Here is a 27,132-nt window from a genome sequence, read left to right as displayed (position 1 = left end):
TTAAAGAATTTTTTTCAAATTTATTATAAGTTTTTTTTAAATTATTTTACCTCCAAAAACCGTAGTTTAAATGGCTTTATGAATTCTAAAAGTATATATACCATAAAAATTAATTTTTGTATTTTTTATTTTTTACATTAATTTGTTTATTTAATTTTTTTATTTCTTTTCATTGTTTTGATCACCTTATTATTGTTATTATTTATTTTTATTAGCATTTGTAGCTGTCTAGCCATCAATTGCGCAGTCGAATCAAGTTTAAGCGCTTATTAGGTTACACACATATAAGGAGGCGCGTTCGTAAATATTTGTGTGTGTATGTGCATAAGTCGCTTACCAAACATTGCAGCACAACATTTTTCTTTTTTCAATTTCCATCTTTTTTGGAGATTGCATTTTTTTAAATACTCAATACATATTTAAGTATGTACATATGTATCTTTCTCTTTTCTCATTGTATGCCGCTTGGAAGTGGTGTCTGCCGGTTGGGGCACAAGCTGCTACACTTGGCTGCGTTAATAATTCCCAGTTGCAGACGTTTAGTCGTGAATTGCCGCCTTTTATTTTTATTATTTTTTTTAATTTTTTCTTTTTGCATTTGAAAACAAAAAATAAATAAATATAAAAAGTCATCTAAAACAAGTAAGGATGAGCTAAGTTCGGGTATAACCGCATATTTTATGCTCTTGCAACATGCAAGGATTAAAGCCAGGGAAATAAATACATACATTCAAGTACATATGGCTTGCGAATTATATGAGGTCTAGGGCGAGTTTTCACTTTTATGAATGCCACATTCCAAATTTGGTTGAAATCGGTCGGGTGGATCTCGAGATATGTGATTTTATGTGAAACAATCGTTAAGTCAACAAAACTATTATACTCTGCAGCAACATGTTGCAAGAGCATAAAAATCAGTAAATGTGTCACAAAGGAGATGGCTGCAAAATAAAATTTGAAATTGAAAAATAAAAGCCAAAGCAGAAAATGCTATTTGACATTTAGACAATAACAATGAATTGGCTGTGGCTATGCCTGCGGCTGCGGTTTGCTGTCCCCTATTTGGTTTTGGCCAAGCTGACTTGAGCCTATAATTTGTTTGTCAGCTGTACGAGTGTATTACAGTTGTGGCGCTTCAAATTTGCATAGACTTACATGCAGCTTCCAAATATAGAGACTTATAACTGGAGAGCTATGTGTGGAGTGCTAGTGTATATACTCATGTAAATATGTATCTAAGCATTTTTATACCAAAGAGTGATTTTATCTTTATTTCGCCTGAAGTAGTTGAAGAGTTGTCTTTTTTTTGTTTTTTTTTTTTGTTTTTGTATTTTATTTACTTCACTTGTCGCCTTTCCATTTATTTATTATCCGTTAGTGAGTTTACGCAAACGTCTCGGCATTTGCTGTGCAGATTTATGTGTGAATTATTTGATTTTCATAAATTCGTGAATTCACACACGCTGCGCACATACATACACACATGTATGTACATTTGTATAAATGTTTTTCAATTTCGATTTTGCAACTGTCTATATGTTTACTGTTAAGTCACAAATTGTGTTATTGATTTAAATATTTATTTTGGCACTAAAATTTGCTCATTGCTCTTTTTTTCCTTTTAAGTTAATTTAATATTTTACGTTTGTGGGAAATGAAAAAAAAAAGAAAAAAAAAAATTGAAAAAAAAAGAAGAAAAAAATTAAAGAAAAGGAAAAAAATTAAAAAAAAGAAAAAAAAATAAAAAAAGGATAAAAATATGTACACAAAAAAAAGAAACCCAAACAATAGAACAATGAAAGAAAAAATCCCCCAAAAAAAATTACAAAAACAATAAAAAACGGTTATTAGGGTTGTACCGACGCTGTAATACGCTTCACAAATGAAAAAGTTTTCCATACACGCACCTGATTTTGATCGTTCATATTATACGTTTTGCCTCCTATTCCGGGCATAAAACCAAAAATTTGTTAGTGAGTCATATGATAACACATCACATCACTTGATAGCATATCATATGACGCCACGGAGTACCAACTGACCCAGCTTTCCGGGTTTCTTATATAGTGCCAGGGCTGAGTATTGACGCCAAGACAAGAAGTGTTAAAAATCTTGGTTTAAGGGTTGCTATTCTGATCACGGATTGAATATTGTTCAAAACTAAACTTAATAAAAAGACTTTCAGTTCGGGTCAGTAAATTCACTTGATTGTTGGTTCTTCTTCTACGACTATAAACGCTTAAGCGGTGTCTACCGCAATAATGAAGAAGAAGAATGGTTCTTATAATTATGTACGATCGAATTTCCGATTTAAAACCCATTCGCGCCCTTGTTTCAAAGCGTTTTCAAGAAATTTCTATTGTTGTGAAGGACCACCATAGACGCTCATTACAAAAAATAGACGCCCTTAGTTAAGAAAATATTAAAAAAAAAACACGTCTTATGTTCAATGGCGTTACATTTCCTATTAATTACATGTCTGATTAATTAAATAAACGCTTAGTGGCACATAATGCATCATGCATGTTATAATAAGGCACGAGCTTTACTTTAAATCGTTAACCTTACACTTTGTATGCATATAACTTGTACATATGTATATATGTACATATGTATATACGTAAATGTGTACAAGCTAAAAATGATTACTTTTATTGACCGTACAATAGACTTAATTGCATTTATTGTTCTACGGCGATTACCTTTTTATAGCTGCTTAGCGAATTATAGTGATTAATGTAATATTTTGTTGCAATATGTGTGCTTTTTATTGTTTTTGTTGCGTTTTTAATACGTCAAAATCAAACATATGCCAACCTTTTCAATTACAATAACAATTTTTGCATGAAAAAAAATAAAAATAAAAAAACTACCGCTTTACAGCCAATAATTTCCACTTATTTACAGTTATTAAATTAAATTTTGCTGATCACTGCCGCTATGCTTATTGTTGTTTTATTATTATAACGCTTTTCGTAATTTTACTATGCACTAACGGTAGTGTGTAAAAATAATTTGCTGCCTATCAGATGGCGATGACTGCTTGACACTTAATGACACTTTGATTTGTTTACTATTGCCGTTTGTTGATTTTTCTTGTCACTTGCAATAATTTTTTTTGTATTTGTATTCTTTATTTTTATGCACTTTTTCAACTATTATGATTTGCATTTGTTTTTACAACCGAGAAGTTCTTGCTTTTGTCGCTTATCTGCGTGGCATTTGAACTTTTATTATGAGGACGCGCGTGAAATGTCACGTTTGCAAAAGAAAAACAAACGGAAAACACGCGCACACACAAAAGACTTAAGGCACAAACTCGTATTGTGAAGTGAGCGCAGATTTTTCCACCAATCACTCACTGTTGTTGTAGCACTACAAAAATGCAGCTCAGACAAGTGCCTGCCTCAATTGATCGCAGAATTTATTGATTTTTGGAAACTGCCAAGAATTCTCAAACACAAAATGCATGCAAATATTATTCCGCACACACACACACACAATTGCATATGTAAGGCATGCACGAGGTGTGCAAATTAATGCGATTGAATTTGTGCCAGTTTAATTAAATCGTACACGCTTGCTTTGCATTTGATTATTTATTTGCTCTTTTTGAACAATTTACATGGCAATTTTTGTTGTTAATGTTGTAAAACACAAGCTCAGCACAAATAGCAACAAACAACAAACGTAAATATCATGGCATTCGAAGAGGCGAGCAAGCGTAAATTATCATACCAATCGACATTCGACTAACTAACTGAACTGGCTACCACAACGGCTGTTTGGATTTTGTTGCTTTAATAATTTTTAGTTGTTTTTTACTCATTCGGTTTTATTGAATTATATACATATACGTATTGATGGTGTTGACAGCGCGAGCTGAACGCGTTGCGAAGCCGAGAATTTGAAAAATGTGCGCGCGGCAAAGTCTGGAATGAAACTGAAACTGAAAGCAAGAGTTCAGCGCACAGCAGCTGTGAGTGCGCGAGCGAGCGCCGCCAACGACGTGCAGTGCGCGCAGCTGTGCTGTCAGGCGCTGCTCATGAAAAGCTTGCTTGGCTGGCCGGTGGCTGCCAGCTGGTTTTTCGACTGAGCGCCTAACTGGCTGCTCGATCACGCCGCGCGCTACCTCTATGGTTGTTGTTGTTGGTGCTGCTGCGTCGGCGCTGTGCCGAAAAGCCTGCGACGTGTATGCGTTTTCGCGCGGAGCGTGTTTTTGGCGAGCGCCAAAGCGTTGGCACGCCGAGCAAGTGAGCGCCGCACACTCACAGCTCACAGCTGCTTGACAGCTGCCACTGACTGTGGCAAGACAGAGCGCGTCGCGCGTCACGCCGCGCTGCTAAATATTTGTGTTATTATTATGGTTTTTTACGACTATTTCTTGTTTTTGTATGTGTGTGTGTGTTGCTTTTGTGCTTGCTTGCATTTTTTCGCTGGCTGCGCGCATAACTTAAATGTCTGAGACTAGCTGGTTCGCAGTCGCATTGGCAGCTACAAGTATTTATTGGTGGCAGAAACTGCACCCAGTGCAACAGCAACACACGTAGCAGCGGCAAAGACAAAAAAGCAACAACAACAACTACGTAGACATCATAACTCCTCGTAAAAATGCAAGCTACAGGTAAATAGTATTTCGTTGCTAAAGCAGTGCATTTGTGTGCGTGTGTGTGTGTGGTTTTGTATTGACAGTGACTTGTTGCCGCGTTGATTGATTCGATTTCGTGGCGCGGACAAAAAGTGCACAGAAATTGTAAAGCAAATCATCTGCGCTGCTGCTATCACCCGTTATTGCGGCAGCTGATAATTTGCGCAGGCGATTTTAAACTTTTCTCTTCTTCTTCTTTTTCGGCTAGCGCAAAGCGATTAAATTAATAGTGAGAAAGTGGTTATGGCGCACGTGCGACTTCCCAAATACAAATACAAGCGCATTTCGGAGGGGGTTTTACAGGCCTTTATATTTTTCGGTCAATCGTTGGGTGGTCCGGTGCGCGTGCGTTGGCTTTCATGACCGCAGAAAAATTACAAAATTGAATGAATGTATTAATGGCATGGGAAATACATGTCTATTATTTTTTTTTGTTTTGAAATAAAACTTATTTGGACTGCAACGAAATTGCGTTACGCAACAAAATGTCGTCACATCGGGCTAGAAAATACATTTCTAAATAATTTTCTTTTTTGAAGCAGACACAATTAGACTGCAACGAAATTGCGTTACGCAACAAAATTTCGTCACATCGGTCTAGAAAAGACATTTCTAAATAATTATCTTTTTTGAAGCGGGCATAATTAGACTGCAACGAAATTGCGTTACGCAACAAAATTTCGTCACAATGCCTTAAGCCAACCACTGTAGGCTTAACCGATATATAATATTGTTTGCCAGATTTCTGTGTGTATAGCTCGGATGGTTTAAACAAAGTAAATTAAAGTGGAAAGTTGCCATCTGATCATATGAAAGTTTAAAATTAGAAATATGTGTCAGATTTTTATTTTGAAATTAGTCTCGAGTACTTTGGGTGCAAGCATCGGCGATATGCATGTTTTTTTATGATCTGATTTCTTTTGAGTTCAAATTTTTCAGTGAAACGAGCTTGGTTTTACTTTCTCGGTGCCAAGTACCGATGCATACTTTACTGTACCGCGGTGTGTTTTGGATCCACGGTATTTATTACTGATATTGTCACAATTTCGGTACACATAACTGTAAAAAGAGCGGTACCGTTGAGCAAATTTTCGGTACCAACAATGCCCAACACTAATAAAAATGAAAATTCTGGTTTTCTTTACCGTCATTAATATTGAAAAGAAAGGGAACTCACCAGCACGGACATATTAATAGCAACACTTATACAGTATCTGCCTCCAAAATACAGTCTGGTGTAATAATTTATTAGCTTCTATATTTAGGGCTCTTATTTCGATACAAAAGCGTAGCCAATTAAAGGTGTGAGCAAAAGTGTTGAAAAATAAGTTCACAAAGGCAAAGGAAGCGTAAACAGGATTTCGAAAACAACATATTAAATTCGCCATATTTATTTAATATTAATTACAAATAAATGAAATGTAAGCAGTTGAGTTAAAATCAAGAAATATAAAAATGGAAATTTTCCAAATAAAAATTTTATTTCGTGAACACTTGCTTTATACATATAAAAAATAAAATAAAAGTGACAGCGGCTTACATATAAATAAACAAAGTTTCGCAAATTTCATTAACGCGCTAACAACTGCTAAAGATAATAATTGAAAAGACAATTGAAGCAACAACTAAATAAACACTAATTTACCATAAATAAATAACAATAAGTGTTTACACTTTTTTGTTGTTTTTGAATATGTGCCTTACTCGAAGCGTTAAAAACATTTTATTTGTTTGTTGGGTAATGATAATTCACAACTGTATTTCTAATTAAAAAAAATACAAATGAGTAGAGGTAAGGGTCAGTTCTAGCTAAGAAATAAAAAAAATCTATTTTTGTTTTTTTATTTTCAAAGTTTAACTATTTAAGAATATGTTTCCAAGAGGATTTTTAAAAATTCAATTTTTTTTTGTAGATATAGGTTTTTTGCTGACCCGGCATCTAAATTTTCTCGACCAGAACTGAAGCTTTAAACGCGTTTTTCTTGAAACGGTCTTTTGCAAAACTATACGCCCGATTATTCAAGTTCTACTGGACCGATTTAGCTAAAAATTTTAGAGAGTCGTCTTTATGGACTTGTCTTTGTCTGGAACTATCCATATTCCCAAATGTACTTTTTTAATATTTTCGAAAAATTCGAAACAATCAAAAAAGTGAACAAATTTGTTTCCAACTTTTCTGTAGTTCCAGACATCCAGATATTATTCTAGACTAGATTTTTTTTCGGTTACAGATTGCTAGGAGTGTTCTAGTCGTGGGTATGGTCACGTGCCACTTTTTTGAGACCCCAACTTTATCAGATGTTAATTTTGGAATTTTTAGCTTTTTAAGTTGTTAATTTTTTCCTGTCTCCTTGTAATGTTAATAGGTTAGCTTAGATTAATCTGGTTGGCCAGGATGCCTGTGCTTGCCACGACCACCAGACAGTGACTAGTTGGTATTCCCATCATGTTCCTACAGTCTCTTCTATTGAGTGCCAAGAGGAATTTTGTATAGTTCCGTTTTACCGTTGTGCACATGACTTTTGCAGTTTTGCCACCAGGTAGCTCATTCCATCGGGTTTTGATTTTCTTAACTATGCTTCTGTCGAGATCGTCGTATAGACAATGCATGAGTTTCGGATGTTGCCGTACACAATTTTTGCTGCTTCGCTGTCTACGTAGATGTTGACTTTGGAATTGCCTGCAAGTGCATTAGAGGCCATCTCCGCGGCTTTCGCAATAGCAAAGACCTCAGCTTGAAATATACTGCAGGTGGACTGGAAACTTAAAAGGTTGCTTTATGCCCAACTCAGGATAGTACATTCCCGCACAAACTCCATCGTCCATTTTGGAGTCATCCTTATAAATGTTTAGAGTTTTGCGCGTAGTTAACATACTTTTATGCCAGCCATCTTTTTCTATGTGCTTCCACAACAGTTTGCTGTCCAAGACCACCCAAAGGTACTTGGAGAGAGTTGTGTCCCATTTATCGAAGGGAACCTTCTTAAAGGAATTTTGTGCTTGCGATGCCCACTTCTGTACTGTATTGAGTGGGGTGGTCATATTACTTAACCGTTATTAGGATGGCAATGCCGTCCGCATATGTCACTATCTAAGGGGCCTGCCTTCCAAGTTCCTTAGCAGCTTGTTCAACACTAATGTCCGTAGAGGCGGAGATAGCACTCCACCTTGCGGAGTCCCTTTACAAACTTCCTTTGTTATTTTAGCTTGGTTTCATTCTTCTCTTATTCCTTTTGATCCCTTTCAGGTCAAAAGGCTTCTGATCCAGCGTTGAATAGCAGGATCAACACCTATTGACTGGTTACTGTTCAGAATAAATTGCGCAGAGACGTTGCTGCAGAAATGTTCAGAAATGCTCTAAGAGCGTATTCTTTATATTCAAGAGCTCTTTCGATATTAAATACCAGTGTATGGTGTGAAGTCTCTACTGAATACTAAGTAAAAAAGCAATAGAAATAGATTTGCTTATAAATTTAATAATTAATTAATTGTCTTAAAAACAAAACAAAAAAAGGCTTTAGAAAGCGTAAGTAACCGGTTCATCCAGCTGAAAATTCCCTTAAACGTGTGAATTTATGGCAAAATCTTCGTAAAAATGTTCAACAAAAAATCGACACGCCACTATAAATCAAGTTCTCTAAATAGAATATATGCGCATGTGTCAGTTTTAATACTTTTATTATGCAAAATCAGCGCCATAAAGAAGGGCTCTAAAAGCGTTGAATAAATAAGCGTGATGAATTATTGCTATAATTAATATTTTTTAACTTACAAGTGTGTTTAGAGCACTGTTTTAGGCATACCTGTAAACAATTTACACCACCTTTTGTTCGAGGTTTGTTGCACTCAAAAAAGCTTAAGCTTGAATTCGTTGATTTTCGAACGCAGTATTGAATATTTTAAGTTAGAATGCTTAAAAGGAGATATGATTTACGTTAAACTGCAATAAATTGTAATAAATATTAAATATTTGCATATAATTATTTACATTTTTTTATATTATAAATAAATTTTTTTTTGCCATGTTAATTTTTGTTTTTGTGGAATTTGAACACAACTTGTTTTTGAGTTTAGCTCAACTTAAACATTTATTGTAATCGCGGCTTTAACAAACATGACAGAGAGTAATTATTAATGTCATTAAATGACACTTTTTTAAAACTCAAATTTATCACGCTTTTAGTATTTTCTTAGATATATTTTTATTTTTGGTATTAATATTAATTTTTTTTTAATTTTTAAATATTTTTACACAATTTTCGTTTTATCTATTCTTAATTTCTTTCATTGACTTTGCACATGTCCTTTTCGTGCCAATAATCTCACTCACATACGATCTCGTCACCGTTTTTCGTAATTTTCCACGGCACCTTTCTTAACGCTCACTAATCGGCGACTAAACACCGTTCGCACCTGTCGTCGGGCTTTTTGTGCGTCTCACAAGTCAATTTATTTTAATTTCGATTTCATTTAAATGGCACTGTAAATTTGTTAGCAAATAAGCTGGCAACATTTTGTGTACATATTTGCTCGCCTATTGCATATTTGCCCTACACCTGAGTCCACTTGCTACAAGGTGTTTTTTTTTTGTTTTTTTGTTTTTTGTAAGGAGTGGCTTTTGACATAAAACGCTTGCCATTGAAAGCCCCGTTGATAAGAACAGATAGTGCAGATACTAAATATGAAAGGAGATAAATATACCTATTTATTTATGTTGTAATATTAAAAAAAAACAACAACAATATATGCTGACGCCATTTCCGTTGTGTTTCAGAAATTCCAATTTATACTTAAAATGTACTTGGCTTATATTTTAAAAAGATTAACTGTGTCTATGCTCGAAATGAATCATCTGCTGGCGAAAAACCCGCACTTTTTGTTCAAAAATATTTGCCGCCTTTTTTGTTTTGTTTCAATGATGTGGCTGTCAACATTCTCTGTTATATATTCACGAGTTTTCCTAATATACTTTGCTAATTGAACCAGGTTGTTTGGTTTTCACTCAGATTTTCTTAAAAGTACGAGGTATGACAATTAAGTAATAAGATTGATTCCATAAAAACCGTATATTTGAAAATTATTCTACAACTCTGCCATTCCCTTCAAAGTAGTCCCCTTGAGCAGCTATACAGCGATTCCAGCGCGTTTTCCATGCTTCCTAACATTTCTGGAACGCTTCGACTGGGATGTTCGTAATCGACTCAAAATGGGTTCCTTTGACCACCGATTTTGTTTAGGAAACAAAAAAGTCACAGGGTGACATGTCGGGCGAAAAAGGCGGCTGTTGCAACACGGCGATCCCTTTAGAGGCCAAATAATCGGTGGTGTGGCACGGCGCGTTGTCGTGATGACGGATCCAGTTACTAGCAATGTCTGGGCGCACCCTGTTGACTCGTTTTCGCAATCTTTCGAGTACTTGATTAGTAGACTTGATTCACAGTTTTCCCCAAACCGAATTCTTTGTGGACGATTCCACGGCTATCAAAAATGGCAATAATAATCTCTTTAGACTGCTCATGCCAGCTTTTTTCGGGCGGAGGGCGCGCGGAGACAACAATTTTAGCGTACGTTTACGAAGCCATTGAGCCAAAAATGGGCCCCATCGCCGAACAAATTTTTATCGAAAAATGGGTCTCAAGACCACCCGTCGTGTGGTGTGGCGAACAGAACGCTCTATAGGTTGAATATGTTCACTATAAGTTGAGCGAAGCGCGCGAGATACAACGTGAAACTTCGTAATAAAGTTGAACGACTTGTTAAAGCTGTTCGGGCGTTAGTCTTTCCATAATAAAATGCCAAACTGAATTAAAATAACATGACAACTCGACACGACTTATGCGTGATCTGTCAAAAAAAGCTTATTGAAAAAGTACCTCTACTTGGATCACCCGTTAGTAATAATACATTTTATGTGGGTTTTGGATTTTAAGTAGTTCTAAGCAGAAAGTCTACCTCATCGACGGGTACATTTTTTCGGAGATTCTCCTGGAGATCTTCTACGAGATCCCTTGATCTCCACAATTTCTCAAAATGATTCACCTATTATTAAAATTAAAAAAATAAATATGATTTTAGTTTTGTGTTGTCTCAATAAGAACTCTTATTGCAAGTTAGTATTGTGGAAAATACCCAAATAACTAGTTTGCCTATTATACAGCCTTTTTCAATCATACTTTCAAAGCAGGTCGAGTTTGAAATTTCAGACATAAATTAGCAATATGGGCTATTAAAAAATTGCATTTTTTAAATAAAAATCTAGTATATACCCCATAGTCTCGCAATCAGTTTCCTACAGACTAGTGTTTTTTCATAGCATTCCAACTTATGCAACAAAATTTATTAGATTTGCATCAGGATTTTGACATTGACAATACACATATGTACATACAAAGAAGCCTCGTACACTCCCTTCATTTGTTAAGGTCGAAGCAATTAGCCGCCAAAAAAACTCCACTGCTTAAATTCCTACATTTACATATTTTGATCTCCAAACACAGACAAAAACAAATAACAATGAATTGTGTGCAAATTAAGGCATTTTTTCTATACTGAATTCCTTTTGGCTCACTCCATTTTAGGTCTATTTTTTGTACATGAACATCTCTTTAATGGTTTGAACCGCAAAACGAATAAAGTACACTTAGCGCAACACCTCCGGGCAGTCTTAGGATGGCTGCCTCGGCGGCTACTCGACTGCCTAATAAAATCGTGCAGCTACTCGGCTGATGGGCCTTGCTCTTGTGCTGCTCTGCTGTTAATTGTTTTGGAATTTTTGGAAGCATCATTTTTTTTCGTTTTTCGTTTTTGTTTTGAAATTTCTTTGAGATTACTGCGAAATAGATGCGAGTACAAACATAAATACATATGTATTTTTTACAGTATGTTTTTCTGTTGCATGGATAGTTTATGGCTTTTTGCTTTACTTTGTTGTGGCATTTGTTGGGCAAAACAATAGCACTAAAATTAAATTGAAAAAAAAACAGAAAAAAATAATGATAATAAATATGTAAAAAATGATAAGTGAAAAAATTATTATAACAAAACTTGAAAGAAGTGCTACCTAGACCGTCAGACCGTCATAAATTGTGTTATATTGAAGGTACTACCTAGTGAGTGTGGTGTTTTTGTTTTTTGTGTGTCCATACACCATGCATATGTATGAGTGTGTGTGTAAGAGTACTGACCAATGTTAAAAGCTTTTTGGCTGCTGTTCGTTTTGCGGTTTCAACTTTTTTCGGCACATTTATGTCCATTTTGTTTTGGTTTTTGGCTTTTTTTTATTTCAAGCTGTTTTCCTTCTTCCTTTTTTGGGGCATGCTAAAGCGCGTGCTGCGCATGCGGTCAATCAAGCCGGTGAGATGCAAGTTTTATTATTATTTTTATCAGTTGTTATTGTTGTTGTTGTTTTGTGGCTCGTTTTTGCGAACAGCTGCAATTTTTCTCCACTTTTTTGCTTCGCGTACGTCTCTCTGCATTTCGAATTGGTATACTGGTTATACCTATATGATTAAATGTGCTCGTCTGTTTTTTTATACATTTTTTTTTTGTCAAGCGCTCGTGGCTACCGTTTATTTCTGTTTGCGGTCGAGCTAAATTATTATGTTTGGCGTAAAAAGGGTATTTACGCGTGATTTAAAAGGAAAGGTAGGAATTTCAGCCAAAAATAAGCAAGAAGTTGAAATATTTGATGAGTTTCGGTGATGTGCGCTTGGATATGACATCATAAAGCGCAAAGCTGGCAAAGGCATTTGGAATTTTTAGCCTAATATAAGTACATTATATGCCCGCAAATTGAGGTTATGATTTAAAAAATTTCAAAAATTCAGTTTCTTCTTTCTATTTTTTTTTTATTATATCAACACAAAATGCTTAAAAAATGTATAATCGCTATTTGTTATAGTAATATTGTCGGCTTATCCGTGCACAGTCATGGGGAATAACGCGCTTTCATGCATTTCCAGCGCAAAGCACTCAATGCGTCGCAGGCGTGTCGTGTTTATTTAAACAGTTATTTTTCTAGCACAATTCTCAAAAGGTGTTAAACATAAAAAAATTAAAAAATATTATTTAAATTAACTATATAGTATATATTTAGGCATATGTATATGCAAATGCGAATATTGCATTGAACACGCCGGCAATGGCAAACAGAACTTAGCAGTTATATAAAACATTATACATAAATACATACAAATGTACATGCAAATATTGGAAAATTTCGATGAGTCGATATTTACTTTATGGCTTTTGTAACTGTTAGCGCGCCGTTCGCATGTCAATAAATTACTCAATTGTCCACAGAGTAATCTTCTGCTAAAACAATGTTAGTCACTTAACGCCTAAGGCTCAACACATAGCCATAGCTGTATGTATGAAAATATGTATTTGTTTGTTGTTGTTGCATAATTATTACTAGTTTACGTCTAAACTTTTACGATTTATCAGTCAGTTACATATTCCGAAATATTGAATGCAATTACATTTGTCAAACTTAAATCTTTACACGGTGTTTAGCTAAGCGAGTTTAAGTTGTGAATGTACAAACACAACAAAATGTTGCTTCAGCCGATTTTAGTATTTGTGGAGCACAGAGAGGAGATGAATTATTCGATATATGTAGATAAAAACGGCTGATCCAATTGGAGGTACTTTTTTCAAAAGCTTTTTTTTTGACAGATCACGCGTGAGTCGTGTCAAGCTGTCATTTTATTTTTGTTCAGTATTGTTTGACATTTCATCGTAGAAAGACTGACGCCTGAACAACGTTTAGAAAATTCACGTTCTTATGGTCAACATAATCAGTCCCCTATTCGTAACATCATCATTCTTGAGACCCACAATTCATTATGGGATAATATTCGACCAAATAGACTACATCCAGTACGTTGTGAAGAAAATACTTATTTGTGAAAAACCAAATTGCTGCATTTGGGACAAAGAGCAGCCTGGAGAGATTCAAGAGCTGCCATTTCATCCATTTCATATTTCTTCAAAAATGATTTATTACGCCACTGTTGCGCCACGGCGCCACTTTCCACACGGCAAATCAATTAATGGATTTATTGAGAGATCTTCATATATTGTATACCCTCTATCAGTACTTCTAACAAAACCCTGAAAAAAACTCAATTCTTTTATTTTATGCATACTCAAAAGAAAGACTTAAAAAAAAACAGGAAAAGTTTGTTTAGAAACATTCTCTCGCCCTACATTTTCTACTAGTCTTGCTTTTGGGTAAGATCAGACCGCTCCAAAATTGCCTTAGTAAGCATTTTGCCGCCAGTAAAAAAGAAGAAGAAGTATTTCGCCGAAGAATAATATTTCTTGCAAGTAATCATAGGAATTCTTGTTAAACCTGGAATAGTTCAAATAACTAACTGGTTTCCTTGAAACTCTCTTTTAACAAATTTATTTTCCTGGCTTATTTCGCATAAATTCCATCATTCTTCCGCTTAACAAATTTATAGTTTCTTTGCCAAAAAATTTGAACCATTTGACCGCACTTGAGTTGTATGAAATATATTTGAAATATTAGCGCCAACGGACAGCTGTGACCGCAGACCTTCTGTACGGTTCCTGACACCAATAAAAACGGAACACTTCAGAAGTGACGAAAGTTCATTGTATTGTGCTAATTTATATTGCATGAATGTACATATTCAAATATGCATATGCGAGTGTAGCCACGTACATTGTATAAGTATGTACATACATATGTATGTATGTATTTTTAAAACTCGAAAACGGTCGAAGAAAAAAATTATGTGAAACAGAATAATAAAGTTATATATATTTGTATCTGTTTATTAAAAATGTACATCGCGTGCGAGCAGTTCCTAATTGGTTGGGTTTATTAAAATAAACAACAACAAATACAATACAAGAGAATAAAAGTCGAAGCGGACACTTCCTTCTGACGAAGTACAATAAGGAAAACTAAAGCGAAAAGGGAAAAGGAAACAAACGATCACTTGTCTGGGGGCTGGCAACTAGCCAATAAGAAATTTGCTGAGTAGCGTAATGTTTCTGAAGACTTGACATTGGTATAAATAATAAAAGAAAATGTCAATTTCAAAAAATCGATTTGTTTTATTGTCTTATTAAATTCTACAACACCTCTAGAATATTGTCCAAAATTTTCAAGTTGATTCAAGTAATAGTTTTGGAGATACAGCCTTGAGAACTTGTGCGCTCAAGGTTGGCTTTTTGCTCGAAACTGTGTTTTTGAAGTCGGTTGGCAAGATTTATCGAGAAGTACTCAACCGATCTTCATGAAATTTTACACAGATCTTTGGGATACAATTCCTAAAGACTTGGGTGAAGAATTTTTTTCGATTAAAACTATTTGAAAAAAAATGTCGGGAAATTTTCATTTTTTTTTGCAAAAATGTCTGCCAAAAATCCAGTTTTCAGTTTTTTTCCATCGTCTAAGTTGTAAGTTAAGGTTTTAACTAAAATATGTATTTTTCACTTTAGATGATCCTGTAAGGCGTTATCCTGCCAAATACCGGAAAAAAATGAAATGTTTTTTCTAGCTTATAATTAAAAATAAAAAATGAAAGGAATTAATTACATTTTTTTTATTTTGGTTTATATTTTTTATATTTTTTTTAATTTTTTTTTATTTTTGTTTTTTGTTTTTTTGTTATTTTTTTATATTTTTTTTTATATTTTTTTAAAATTTTTTTTTTGTTTTTTTTTATATTTTTTTTAATATATATTTTTTTTTTTTTTTTTTTATTTTTTTTATGTTTTATTTATATTTTTTTTAATTTTAATTTTATATGTATACATAACGGGGGCATCTTTTTCCGAGGGGTCATCGGAAATGGCGTCGCAATGGCCTAGTTTAAAATTTTTTTTTTTCAAAAATTTCAGCATTTCATTGTTAATAGTGTATGTTTGTGATAACAAAAAATTCTGATAAAATATTTCATTTTTATATCAGAAAAAAATTGTTGAAAAAATACTGTTTTTTAACCGAGAAAACTCATATAAGCCTTTAACTAAAGCATCATATGTATATCACCAATTAAGTTTTAGTGAAGTTTTTATTGATAACAAAAATCATGCCGCATATGCGACGTTTCCTAAGGGGTAGCTGTTTTTTAACAAATTAAAATATGTTTACGACAGATTTATATTGTCATTCTAACTTTATTGTTATTTTTGCATTAATTTTCTTTTATTGTTTTGCTTTGTGTTTGCAAGCTCTTGTCGATTTTTGATGCAAACCGTTTTCGTTGCTCTTGCTGCTTCACAGTATGCATTCAAATGAGACACACACTCACACACACGCATATTCACACACCTGCAAGCACATGACTTTGTTTCGGCTGGGCTTATTTTTGGTCAAAACTTTGTTTACATTTTATGCTTTTTTGCACCAGAAACGTACGTCAGCACTCACACACACACACACATGCATGTCGACTCGTAAATTATTGTTTTTGTTGTAGTTTTTGGAACGCATTTCTTTTTGGTCTGCAAAACACGTTTCAAGATCGAGGTAACTTCAACGAAACTAAAAATTTTACAAACACTTTTGCGGAAAAGTAAACAAAAGCCTCTGCAGAAATACCACACATACATACAAAAATACATGCGCTTCATTAAGGTCCAAGCGGCTGCCGCTGCAACACGTTTATGACCAAAATAATGCGGCAAGTGTCATTGTTTCAATGCTGCCTTCGCTGTTGTTGCTGTTGATATCGCTTATGTAGCAGTTTTGTGGCCATTGCACATTTCAATTTGTTGCTTTTTATTCACTTTTATTTATTTATGTTTAGGCGGATGTAAGTATTCTGATGATTTGCATAAACACACATACACACATTTGTCTTAACTTCTTTGCTTGGCGAGCTTGAGTGCACCAAATGGCTTCATTAGCTAAGCTGCAGTTCACTGGAATTCTCTTTAGCTGCAGTGTTGGTGGAGAAATATTTCTTATTATATACTTGTATATATGTAGACCTGATTCTTATTTATGAGTATTGCTAATAGTTTGGCTCCATTATGTGTTATGGCTACTGGAATTTAAGTAAATAAGCTTTTTATTGATTTTTATTTCACTCTTAATTGTATGGGTTTGTGTGCCTTGGTGTCTTTGCACATCAATTGATCAATATTATTGAGGAATTAACTTATATAGAATATTTGTGTTTTTTTCATAAAGTGTGAAAGGTACCAATCTCCTTTAAATACTTGATTAAAATTAAGCTCCTAGAGATCTTATTTAAACTTTGTTATTTTCAATATATTTTTGCAATACTTTTGAATTAATATAATGAACTGAAAACACGAAAATTAATCCTGGAAAACCAGTTTTTAATTGTCGAATCCAAAAAACCATAATTGTCAATCATCACCGTTTCTGAGAATTATTTGTGGAATATTTTCTTCAGTGAATAGATTTTCATTTCTTGACTAGGTCTACAAAATCTACAATTTCTTGACCCTTATCGCTGTACAGGATATTTCAAGCTTGCCAAAAAGTTCGAGATACCGAGAAGAAAACTTCGAGAGACCCTATAAAACATTGTATATACATTTTGGCAAAAAAATATCCGGAATCATCAATATTTATTTTGTCGCCTTCAAAGTAATCCACAACTGATGAAATACACTTATGTCAACGATTTTTCCAGTTCTCGAAACACTTTCCATAAGCACTTTTTTGGATGGCCTTCAGCTCCTTTAGCAAATTTTGTTTTATCTCTTCGATCGAATGAAACGGGTTCCACGGAGCGGCAATTTCAGTTTGAGCAACAAGAAAAAATCACATAGATCCAAATCTGGTAAATACGGTGGTTGATTGATGGTTTTCAGACACAATCGTACTCTTTTTGAAAAAAAAAATCAGCTTTGACGGGGCGAGTCAAGCAAGAACGCATTTCATACCCAAAATATCCACCAAATTCATTCGAACGAACTCGCGAGAGATATCGAGCTCTCTTGCCATCTCTTTAACGCTTGCCTGATGACTTTCAAGTACCATATCCTTTACTTTTATTAATATTTTCATCAGTTGAAAAGGTCAAAGGTCGTCCAGCACGAGGCATGTCTTCAACGATCGCTCGACTTTGAAGGCTTTGTAACACTTGTAGGCTTGTTTTTGAGAAAACTCGATCACCGTAAGCCTTTTTCAACATTCTCAACCATTCCGCACATTAATTTTGGTTAGAAATTCAAAATTTGAGATAAATTCTTTGTTCTATATATGTATGTATTTATCCATTGCAAAAATCGCATAGTACTACTGAGGTGTAGCGACTTAAGAAGCTGCTGTAAGCAAACTGGTAGACAGATCGCGCTGTTATTTGGCACAGTAATTAAGAACAGTGCTACCAACTTAGAAAAATACATTTTTTTAAATACAATCACTTAAGTATATGTTTGCCTGTATTTCAGATTTTCATATATTTATCTAAAATTTTGAGTTTTACACACTTGATTTTCTCTAAAGAATCTACTTACTTGTCGAAACCACGGTTACCGGATAACTATAAAATATAGTGCCTTACAACCTGATCTATCAAAATTAAGTCATTGTATGGAGAACTTTGTTGGGTAATACAACTTCGGTGCAACCGAAGTTTATGCTTTTTCGTGTATTTATTTTTACCTTTATCATGATGTCCTCGTTTGTTCTAAAAATTGTTTCAAATCCATTTCGCAATTTCAAACTAGATATATTGTTGTCGTTTTGGAACTAGTATGGAACTAGTGCACATGTAACCAGTAGCTGTTAATTGAATGCGAATTGCTTGTCCACACAAAACTAACCAGTATTAACCTAAGAAATACTAGTAATGAATTAGTTTGCAACATATTCATTTCTCGGCAGTGTCACCTCTCTCTGTTGTCATGACTGCACGTGCCAGCTTTTCCAGTAGACCACTATAACTGCTTGCCTAACAAATTCAATAAGCAGTGGTGCCCAGCATTGTCATTTACGCGACCAATAAATAAAGTTATTTCCTTTACAAATTCAATTAATTATGCCGGCGCATGCAAGAGCTGCTTCTGCTGCGGTTGGAAATGTTTTATTACAATTCATAAACTATTATTAAATAAATTGTTGCTTGAATGCAAATCGCCTCACTAATTTACATAAATTTATGCAGATCTCTAGGTCTCTCTCAGCTATATTTATATTCACTTATAATTACCGTTTTTAATTTATTTTAAAGACAACTAACGGTTAAACCGCAAGCTGATGCTGCTTGCATAAGCTCAAGCACGAGCGACAGCACAACAGGCTGACATGCAGTGTGATTGTTGCTATTGTTGTACACGCGTAATGATGCCCAGCTTTGGTTGATTAAGTGCAGTCGCCACTGCGAAGCGTTGGCCAGCGCTGCAGGTGCCCTAGTGTCTGCATACTCAAGTAGATCCGCCACAAAGCGGTAAAAAAGTTGACGTTGTAATTATATACTCGCCATAATTTTTAATAAATATGTGCATTCTCATTAATTTCCCCGCTCAATGGTTCATTATTGGTTGATGAATTGAAGTAAATGCTGTTAGAAGCTGTGCTGATGTTGGATTGAGTTGGTGGCATTGAGCTGCTTGATGCATCTTCGCTCGTCGCAAGTGCAAAATTTTTACAAGCATGACAGTTATCCGCCTTTGTTGTGGCGCTTTTTGGTCTTTGATTTATTGTTGCTAGTAAAAAGAACTAAAAGTTTAATTTGTTCCCGCTTTAATTGAAACATGAAGCTGACAGGGCGCGAGTTCGTGTCTTAAGTCTTTTGTTTGTAGCTAGCAATAGCGCTGTGTCACAGAGCTTCGTTGAATGAAATGTAGCGTTGGGTGTGCGATGCTGGGCTTAGATGGCGAATGAAGACTAGAAAATTATTTTTTTTTTAGGTTAGAATGTAAAATATGAAAAATAAGATACTTACTATATGTACTATATCTCGTATGAGTTTCAGTCATTATGTTATAAAAAGTCCAAACAAATTTTGATTTCGAAATTCACTCCTTTTTTTGGAAATTTCTACTCTTAAGCTCCCAAAAAACTTTGATAGGCAAATATACATTGGGACAAAAAAACACCCGGAAATTGTAATTAGATTCCCCCGGGTAAATGATATTTCAAAAAAAAAAATTTTGCTGAGTTCTTAATAACTATGAGCGCGATATGTCAACCAGTTTGCTTGTACACCTCAGTACTGCGTTGGAATTTTCACAATGGTTAAAAATCTCGAACATAGAATTTATCTCAAATTTTGTATTTCTAACCAAATTTCGTGAGCGGAATCGTTGCGATTGTTGGAAAAGGCTTTATGTGATTTAGTTTTATCAAAGTTTGGTACAAAGCCTTCAAAGAGAGATCTCAGAATACATGCCTCGTTCTGAAGGACCTCTTCGACCTCATCAACTAATGAAAATACAAGTATTGCAATAATAAAGTTTATGGTGCTTGAAAATCATCAGACAAATGTTAGAGATATGGCAAGAGAACTCGACATCTCTCGCGACTTCGTTCAAGTAATTTTGGTGGATATTTTGGGTATCAAACGCGTTCTTGCTGATTTTTTTTTTTTTTTTTCAAAGAGAGTACCGTGAACAGGTCGCTTTGGACATGTTTTGTCGTGCGAATTCCGATTCCACATCCATGAAGAGCATGATAAATGCCAATGAGATATGTATTTATGAGTTTGACATGAAAACGAGTCAACAACCACCGGGATAGAAGGAAAAAATGAGTCGAAACTACGCCAAAGCCGTTCAAAAATCAAGATGATTCTCGATATTCGTGATTTGATGTATCAAGTTTGTTCCGGAGGAATAGCCGGTCAATGAAGAGTTCTATTTGGCGGTATTTTGACGTTTACGGGAGACTATCCGTCGAAAGCGGCCGGAATTGTGAAAGAACAGTTCATGGAATTTAAAGCCAAAAACGCAATGAATATCATTGATAAACCACATTATTCATCAGATTTGGCTTCGTGTAATTTTTTCTTGTTCCCCAAACCGAAATTGTCGCTACGTGGAACCCGTTTTCAGTCAATCGAAGAGATAAAACAAAATTCGCTGAAGGAGCTGAAGGCCTTCCCAAAAAGTGGCTCGAGGGTTGGAAAAATCGTTGGCATAAGTGTATTACATCTGTTAGGGATTATTTTGAAGGCGACAAAACAAATATTGATGAATAATTAAATGTTTTGCGTTTTATTTACAGTTTCCGGGTACTTTTTAGTCATAATTTATATATGAATAGAAAATTTTTCCATGTTTTTTCATTCTTTACATTTCTCCTATGCTCCATTAGTCTTCTAAAGTATTTTTAATTTGATTCTTATATATTCACTGGATATTTTATCTCTAGATACTTAAATATACTTCTGCGTACTTAAATCCGTCTTATAGTTATTTGTATTCATATGCCTTATCTGTTTATTTACATTAATAATAAATTTAATGGTGTTTTTGGAACGATGCCGCACGCATACTTTGGCTTTTACGAACACATGAATACATATATACATACATAAATATAACCCGATATGGGTTGGTGTTGGCTTTCATAATGCGAGCGAATGTGATTTGTTGAATGTTTGAAACCTTGCCAAACGCCAGCTGCATATGCAATGAGCCTTCTGTTTATTTAGCATTCAACTTCGTATGCAGCACATAGCGTCTAATGCTTAACTCCGCCATCAGATCTGTGCCGCATTACCGGCTTTTTGTAGGCTAAGCGCGTAATGCGCGTAAATTGTTGAATGACCTCATGCACTTGAAAACTTTACAAGATTGTATGAAATTTTGCACGATTTGCGAACAGGCTAAATATAGACATATGTCCATAAAAAATATTTTTTTTTTGTATATATTTTAGGTGTTTGGAATTAAAATTAGACATAAACGAAGTTTTTGGCACTTTGACTGGAATTTTTTAATTTTTTGTTGTGAAATAATTATGATATGCGACAGCATCATTTTACTCACACTTCGTGGACTTTCAAAATCCATATTTCTCATATGATCTGTTTTATGTTATGTGTTTTCGATTTGGTTGAAGTTGAGGCCACTGACTCCGAATTTCGGTAGTAAATTTTAATAATTTCGACTCGTTGTTGGATCGTATAGCTTTCCATGATGAAATGGCAAACCTTACTCAAGCGAAATGCCAAAAGAGCGGGAAAAATATGGCCTCGATTGCTGCCCCTATCGATCTACATTTGTATTGGTCTATTGAAAACCCCTATACATCCTCTATTCCTCTTCTGTGCACCAAAAATATTGTCAAGAAACAATTATCATCTCTAGGACAACCACTGAAAACTGTGATGACTATTTTCAAAGCTTCAGCGTTATTTTAAAAACAATCTCTGGACTAAATTATAGTTTACTTTTTTCGAAATTACAGAAACATAGCTTTTACATACCTTAAATAATAGTTCAATAAGTAAAAATCAGTATTCTCTAAAGTCCTTCTGCCCTTCATAGTATTCTTTTATATAATTCCTTTAAACTTGTTAATCAACCTCCTCCTCTTTCTCTCTCTCCCTTCAACAGAACCGAAACCGCTCGTAACTATCGGCAGTGCAACCGATGTGGAGACTGAAAACTTAGACGAAATCAATTTGAACACAACTATCGAAGAGACACAATCGTCAACAAATCCCTCGGCTTTTGCCGGCAATATTGATCCGAATGCGAATCCACTCTGGTCAGATGTAAACAATCCGCCGACGGATTCAATACTAAGTCAAGCAGCCTCATCATTCTCGGCGCTACCATCGGTGGCATCAAGCGTGCTTTCGACCTTTTCTAAACGTATTTCCGAATATTCAGCCTCCAATAGCCGCGAGCGCACGCCAACAAGTGATAACGGCAATTTACCCCCACAGTTAGACATACAACCCGCGTATCTGCAGCAGCAACAGTTCCAAACGCAAACGCAACAAGAGCAGCAGCAACAACAACAGTATCCATATTACAATATCGCAGCACCGCTTGCACCACCGTCCGTAGACGCTGATCCAGCGGGCGTTGCTGCCACACCATACACAAGCGCGGTAAGCAGCGCAGCACCGCCACCGGCAGCACCGAAATTTTATACGCCCACGGAGGTGCCCACTTTACCTACAGCTCCTGGTGTAGCAAATCCACCACCTCCGGGAGGGCAGAATACCTATCGCTTGGCAGCAAAGAAGAAGTTGTACGCCCCCATACCTGGATTCTCGGAACAAACTGGTGGTGTTGGTGCACCAGCGCCGGCAATAAATACCTTGAGCACAGCAACGCCATTACAGGGCATTCCACCATTGCCACCACAACCGGCAGTGCCAACCGATCCACTTGGCAACCCCCTACAAGCCTATCCATACGAGCCAAATTATTCACAAACTGAGTCATACGCGCCGAAGCAGGAGGAGCGCAAAACCGGTGGTCTCTTTTCGAATATTAGCAGTTTGGTGCCAAGTGGTGTGCTTCAGAACATTTCTGGCTTGGTACAGTCCGCCACCGGAACTTTTTCGCAAAGCACAAATAAATCTGAAGAGCTTTCGCTACAGTCGCAGTCGCACTACGGTGTTTCAGGAGCGTACCAACAACCACCTGTAGAGCCTGCAAACGTTGGCGCTGCTCAATATTTTGGTGTTAGTGTAGGAGCACCTCCCGCTTCCCAATTTTACCCCCCACCTGTAGAGGGTAGTCAGCCTGCAGCTGCATTTTTCGCACCACCCCAGCAGTCGCCACTGTTATCGCAACAACAACAACAACAGAGCTCTGCCCAAATCCAAGCACCAATAGTTCCACCAACTTCGCAACTATTTGCGCCACCTGCGGTCGCATCAACTCAGGCTGCGCCACTACCGCCACCTACTGCGGGATTTATTTCGGGTCCACCCAAAAGTGCCACGCCGGATTATAACAAACAACGTCCATCCGCATCGACAACTCCAATCACATTCTTCGATCCTACAAAACAACCGTCCACACCGGCTTCCTTCTTTGGTGGCCCACAGCAACCAATCGTTAATCCAACGCCAGTACCTTCAACCGATAATTCGAATTTATTAGCTGGTCCAGCACCGCCCTCAAATATTGGTGCCCCTCCATCGGCAGCAGCAGTCCCCTCAGTAGCTGTTCCCACATTTGATTCAACACAAAAAGTATTCACGCAATTTCAACCACCATCATTGATTGAGCCACCAATTCAACAAAGTTTACCCGCGACACCAGCACAGTTGTTCCAACCATCTACTTCAACTGGTATACCATTATTCCAACAAGGAACTGTTGGACCAAGTATTCCTACACAGGTGCCAACAGCTTCAACAGCGGTTAGTTTTACTCCGCCGCAACCTGTCAACACACTTCCTCCGCCTGCAGCTTCAGCACCTGTTTCCAACAACCAAACTCCTCTTCCTCCAACAGCCGGCGGTACAACTTCATTTCGTTTGCAGAAGGGTACGCGACTTTACAAGAGTCCCTTAACTTCTGCTGAGACTGCACCGGTTCAAATACCGACTGGCATAGCTCAGCCACTTGCTCCTCCAACAAACTTTTACAATCCATTTGGATCTCCTGCGCCAGTTAGCGCCACAAGCGCTCCGCCACCAGTCCCATCTGTAGTACCCAGCTATTTCATCGCTCAACCTGCAGAGTCTAGTGTCGGACTCTTTGCCGTTGATAAAGCAGAACCCGTCCCTAATAAAGACTTTGTAATTCCGGAATCACAACAACTTTTTGCTAATGTTAATGGGAATCTTGTTAAACCTGAAGAACCACAATTATTCGCTGCTCCCACTACTGCAGAGAACGTAATCTCAGAAAGTACTATTCCACAGTCTTTAACGCCGGAAGATTTGGGAGCAATTATTCAACAACAAACTATTGAACCTGAGATTCTGCCGGTCAGCGATTTAGCCACTGAAGACAACTCTGCCACACTTGAGCCACCGTCTCTAACTAAGGAACAAAGTGAATCGCTGCACGAAGCTATAGATCAGCTCTCTTTAAGAGATCAGCCATTGGAGAAAAATAGTGAACAAGATTTCCAACTTCCTCAGAGTGTGCCAGCATCCATTGAAAAAGAAATTTCCGAAAGTGTACAAGAGACCTCAGTATCCAATCAGCAGACTTTTCATCCAGACTACCCACATACTGTGGAACATAATTTATCTGATCCTCAAGAGTCGCAAATTCAACAAGAACCTCAATCTAATACTAGCGCATTCATTGAAGAGCAACTGACAGCTGTAAATAAATCAGAAGACTCAATTCAGCAACCTAGTCTCGAATCACAGAATCAACTATTTGAGCAGACACCAGGTCAAGAAACCGAACTACAAACTGCGAGTTTACCTTTCCAAGAACCTCATCTTACCAACCAGCAAACCTCACTACCGCCACCAACGTCCAACCAACCTCCAGCAGTAAATCCACTACTGCCACCAAATCTGCCACACGTCAATCGACCACCAACACAAAGTCAAAACTCCAATCCTTTCCGTAAAAACGTTGAAGCTTCGCCATTTGCCTCGATTGTTCAGCCACAACACGAGACCCAACCGAAATTAGCGAACTTCTTTGCCGATGCGCTAGGCATTGCCGGCTCTGGGACAACCGAATTCAATATATTTACGCCGTCACAACAGCCTCCATTACCCAGCACCACTGAGTCACAACTGTCTACCATTCCGACTGCAGATCCAGTACAAACGCCTATAGCCCCTGCTATAATTCCCGCTCCTGTAGTTCCTTCTGCAGTACCAAGCGCAGCTGGCTTTTTCGGTTTCGTCGAACCGTCACAATCGAACTTCTTTCAACCCGCACCAGCGCAGCAAACAACCGAATTCCCATCACGACCGCCCCTTAGCGGCATAGCGCCACCACCGCTTGCGAGTGAAGCGCCAAGTGCAATCGAGCCGATTCCACAAACCCCGCTGGGTATTCCTCCACCAATCGGCTTTGATAATATTCTACCACCAAATCCATTCGCATCAACGCCATCCGCAAATCAAGTACCAACTGCGCCGCCTCTAGCGAGCGCTGACATCGGTGTTTCTGTCGCAGAAGCGTCTGTTTCTACAGACCTTCAGGCATCTGCTCTTACTGGTGGCAACACTGAAACGCAGCACTCAGAAGTTGTAAATTCATTTTCGAATTATTTCAATCAAACATCAAATCTAACAACTGACAGTAAACAATTACAAGCAGAACAACAACAACAGCAATTACCGCAAATTGTGCAACCAGCTGCAATCGTGCCCTCTTTGGCGGATACTAGCTCTTCCTCCGCGAACTTCTTTGATACTTTTGTGCCTCAAGCCACACAATTGCCAACGGCAACTGACGCCAATTCGTTAGCAACGCAACAGCAGACAATCACCCAATCGAACGAAGATCAACGCTTGCAGAATTTCTTCAACAATCCACCGCAACGCGAAAACAACGCCGGTGTAGGTGATCTCGGCTACGATTTGGTGCACAGTGGTCTGGCCGTGCGGCATTTGGGCTCAGTCACATCCGTCTCGAATTTGGTAGAGCCGCCCTCATCATCGTGCTCAGAGTTTTCCGAGTTGAATAACAGTAACGCGAGCGCGCGTATCTTGCCAGCTGAGCTGCAAAGCAGACGTAACCCTGAGAAAAGCATTATTTTTGCAGAGACAGAACAAGAAGTGTTGCCAGTAGCTGTTGAAACCAAAGAAGTGCCAGCAACAGCGGAACCAATAAAAATCGTCGATACACCACTTGAGTCCGCAGTCGCAAACTCTGTTAGCGAAGTGCCGCTGGAGAAGCACTACGAAGATTTGCCAGAGGAAGTCTTACGTGAGCTGAGAATGGCTAACCTGTTGACGGGAGAAAAGGCTGCAGCTTCGGCACCGCCAGTGGCTGTGGTAAGTGTGACCACAGGGTCTTGTTTCATTTCATAATCGCAATAAATATTTCTTTCTTTTAGCCCTACTCGCCGGCAGTCAAGCATTGGTTTTACAAACGACCATCTGGCAATAATAAGTTTATCTGGACACCCTTTAGTCACTATGACTCTGCTTTGCTGGAAATTACATTAACTATGGGCAGTAAGTCCAACCAACTGCAACAAATCGAGTAAGAAATAACTCTCTCTCTCTTTTACTCTCACAGGCAATGCGCCGAATATTGTCGCCGTCGAGGGTGGACGTTACGATGTCAATATAAGTGAACACACCAAAACACCTGTCTACTGGGAGAGCACGCCGATTGAGGTCAGACGCTGCTCATGGTTCTACAAGGGCACCGACTCTAAAATGGTGCCATATGAGGAGTCCATAGCCGATCTGCTTGAAAATGAGTACAAGCAGGCGGTAGAGAGCGGCGAGTGGCATAAAAAGATCGTGTTGTCTATGAACGAGCAGGTGACATTCCACGGACCCACAGTGATCGTACACTTCCAGCAGCAGCAATCCAGCGATGCCTGGGGTGGCACTACAGTGAGTTAAATTTGTGAAGCAGATGCGTTGAACAAAGTTTTAATAATATATTGTTTT

General features: G+C 37.1%; 2 protein-coding genes across 5 annotated transcripts in view; one reads left to right on the top strand and one right to left on the bottom strand.

Moving 5' to 3' along the window:
- LOC105225918 (uncharacterized) overlaps positions 1–9,102 on the bottom strand; it is a 36,565-nt gene extending 27,463 nt beyond the window's left edge. The window contains exons 1-2 of one of the 4 annotated variants that reach the window (XM_019990137.3): positions 8,979–9,102; positions 8,421–8,588 (exon numbers count right to left, since the gene is read on the bottom strand). The gene's annotated coding sequence lies outside the window, so the exon portion shown is untranslated. Of the gene's footprint in view, positions 1–2,702; positions 4,101–8,420; positions 8,589–8,978 lie in introns of those variants that run through there. The other 3 variants (XM_011204602.4, XM_011204600.4, XM_019990139.3) reach the window with 3 other exon arrangements.
- LOC105224902 (mucin-17) overlaps positions 1–27,132 on the top strand; it is a 57,604-nt gene that overhangs the window by 27,948 nt on the left and 2,524 nt on the right. Inside the window, exons 2-4 of the mRNA XM_049455406.1 lie at positions 22,172–26,502; positions 26,565–26,685; positions 26,750–27,075. Coding sequence (XP_049311363.1) covers positions 22,172–26,502; positions 26,565–26,685; positions 26,750–27,075 — 4,778 coding nt within the window. The remainder of the gene's footprint in view (positions 1–22,171; positions 26,503–26,564; positions 26,686–26,749; positions 27,076–27,132) is intronic.

Source organism: Bactrocera dorsalis, chromosome 4 (genome assembly GCF_023373825.1).
Source record: "Bactrocera dorsalis isolate Fly_Bdor chromosome 4, ASM2337382v1, whole genome shotgun sequence".
NCBI lineage: Eukaryota > Metazoa > Arthropoda > Insecta > Diptera > Tephritidae > Bactrocera > Bactrocera dorsalis.
This window is presented reverse-complemented; position numbering and strand designations above follow the sequence as displayed.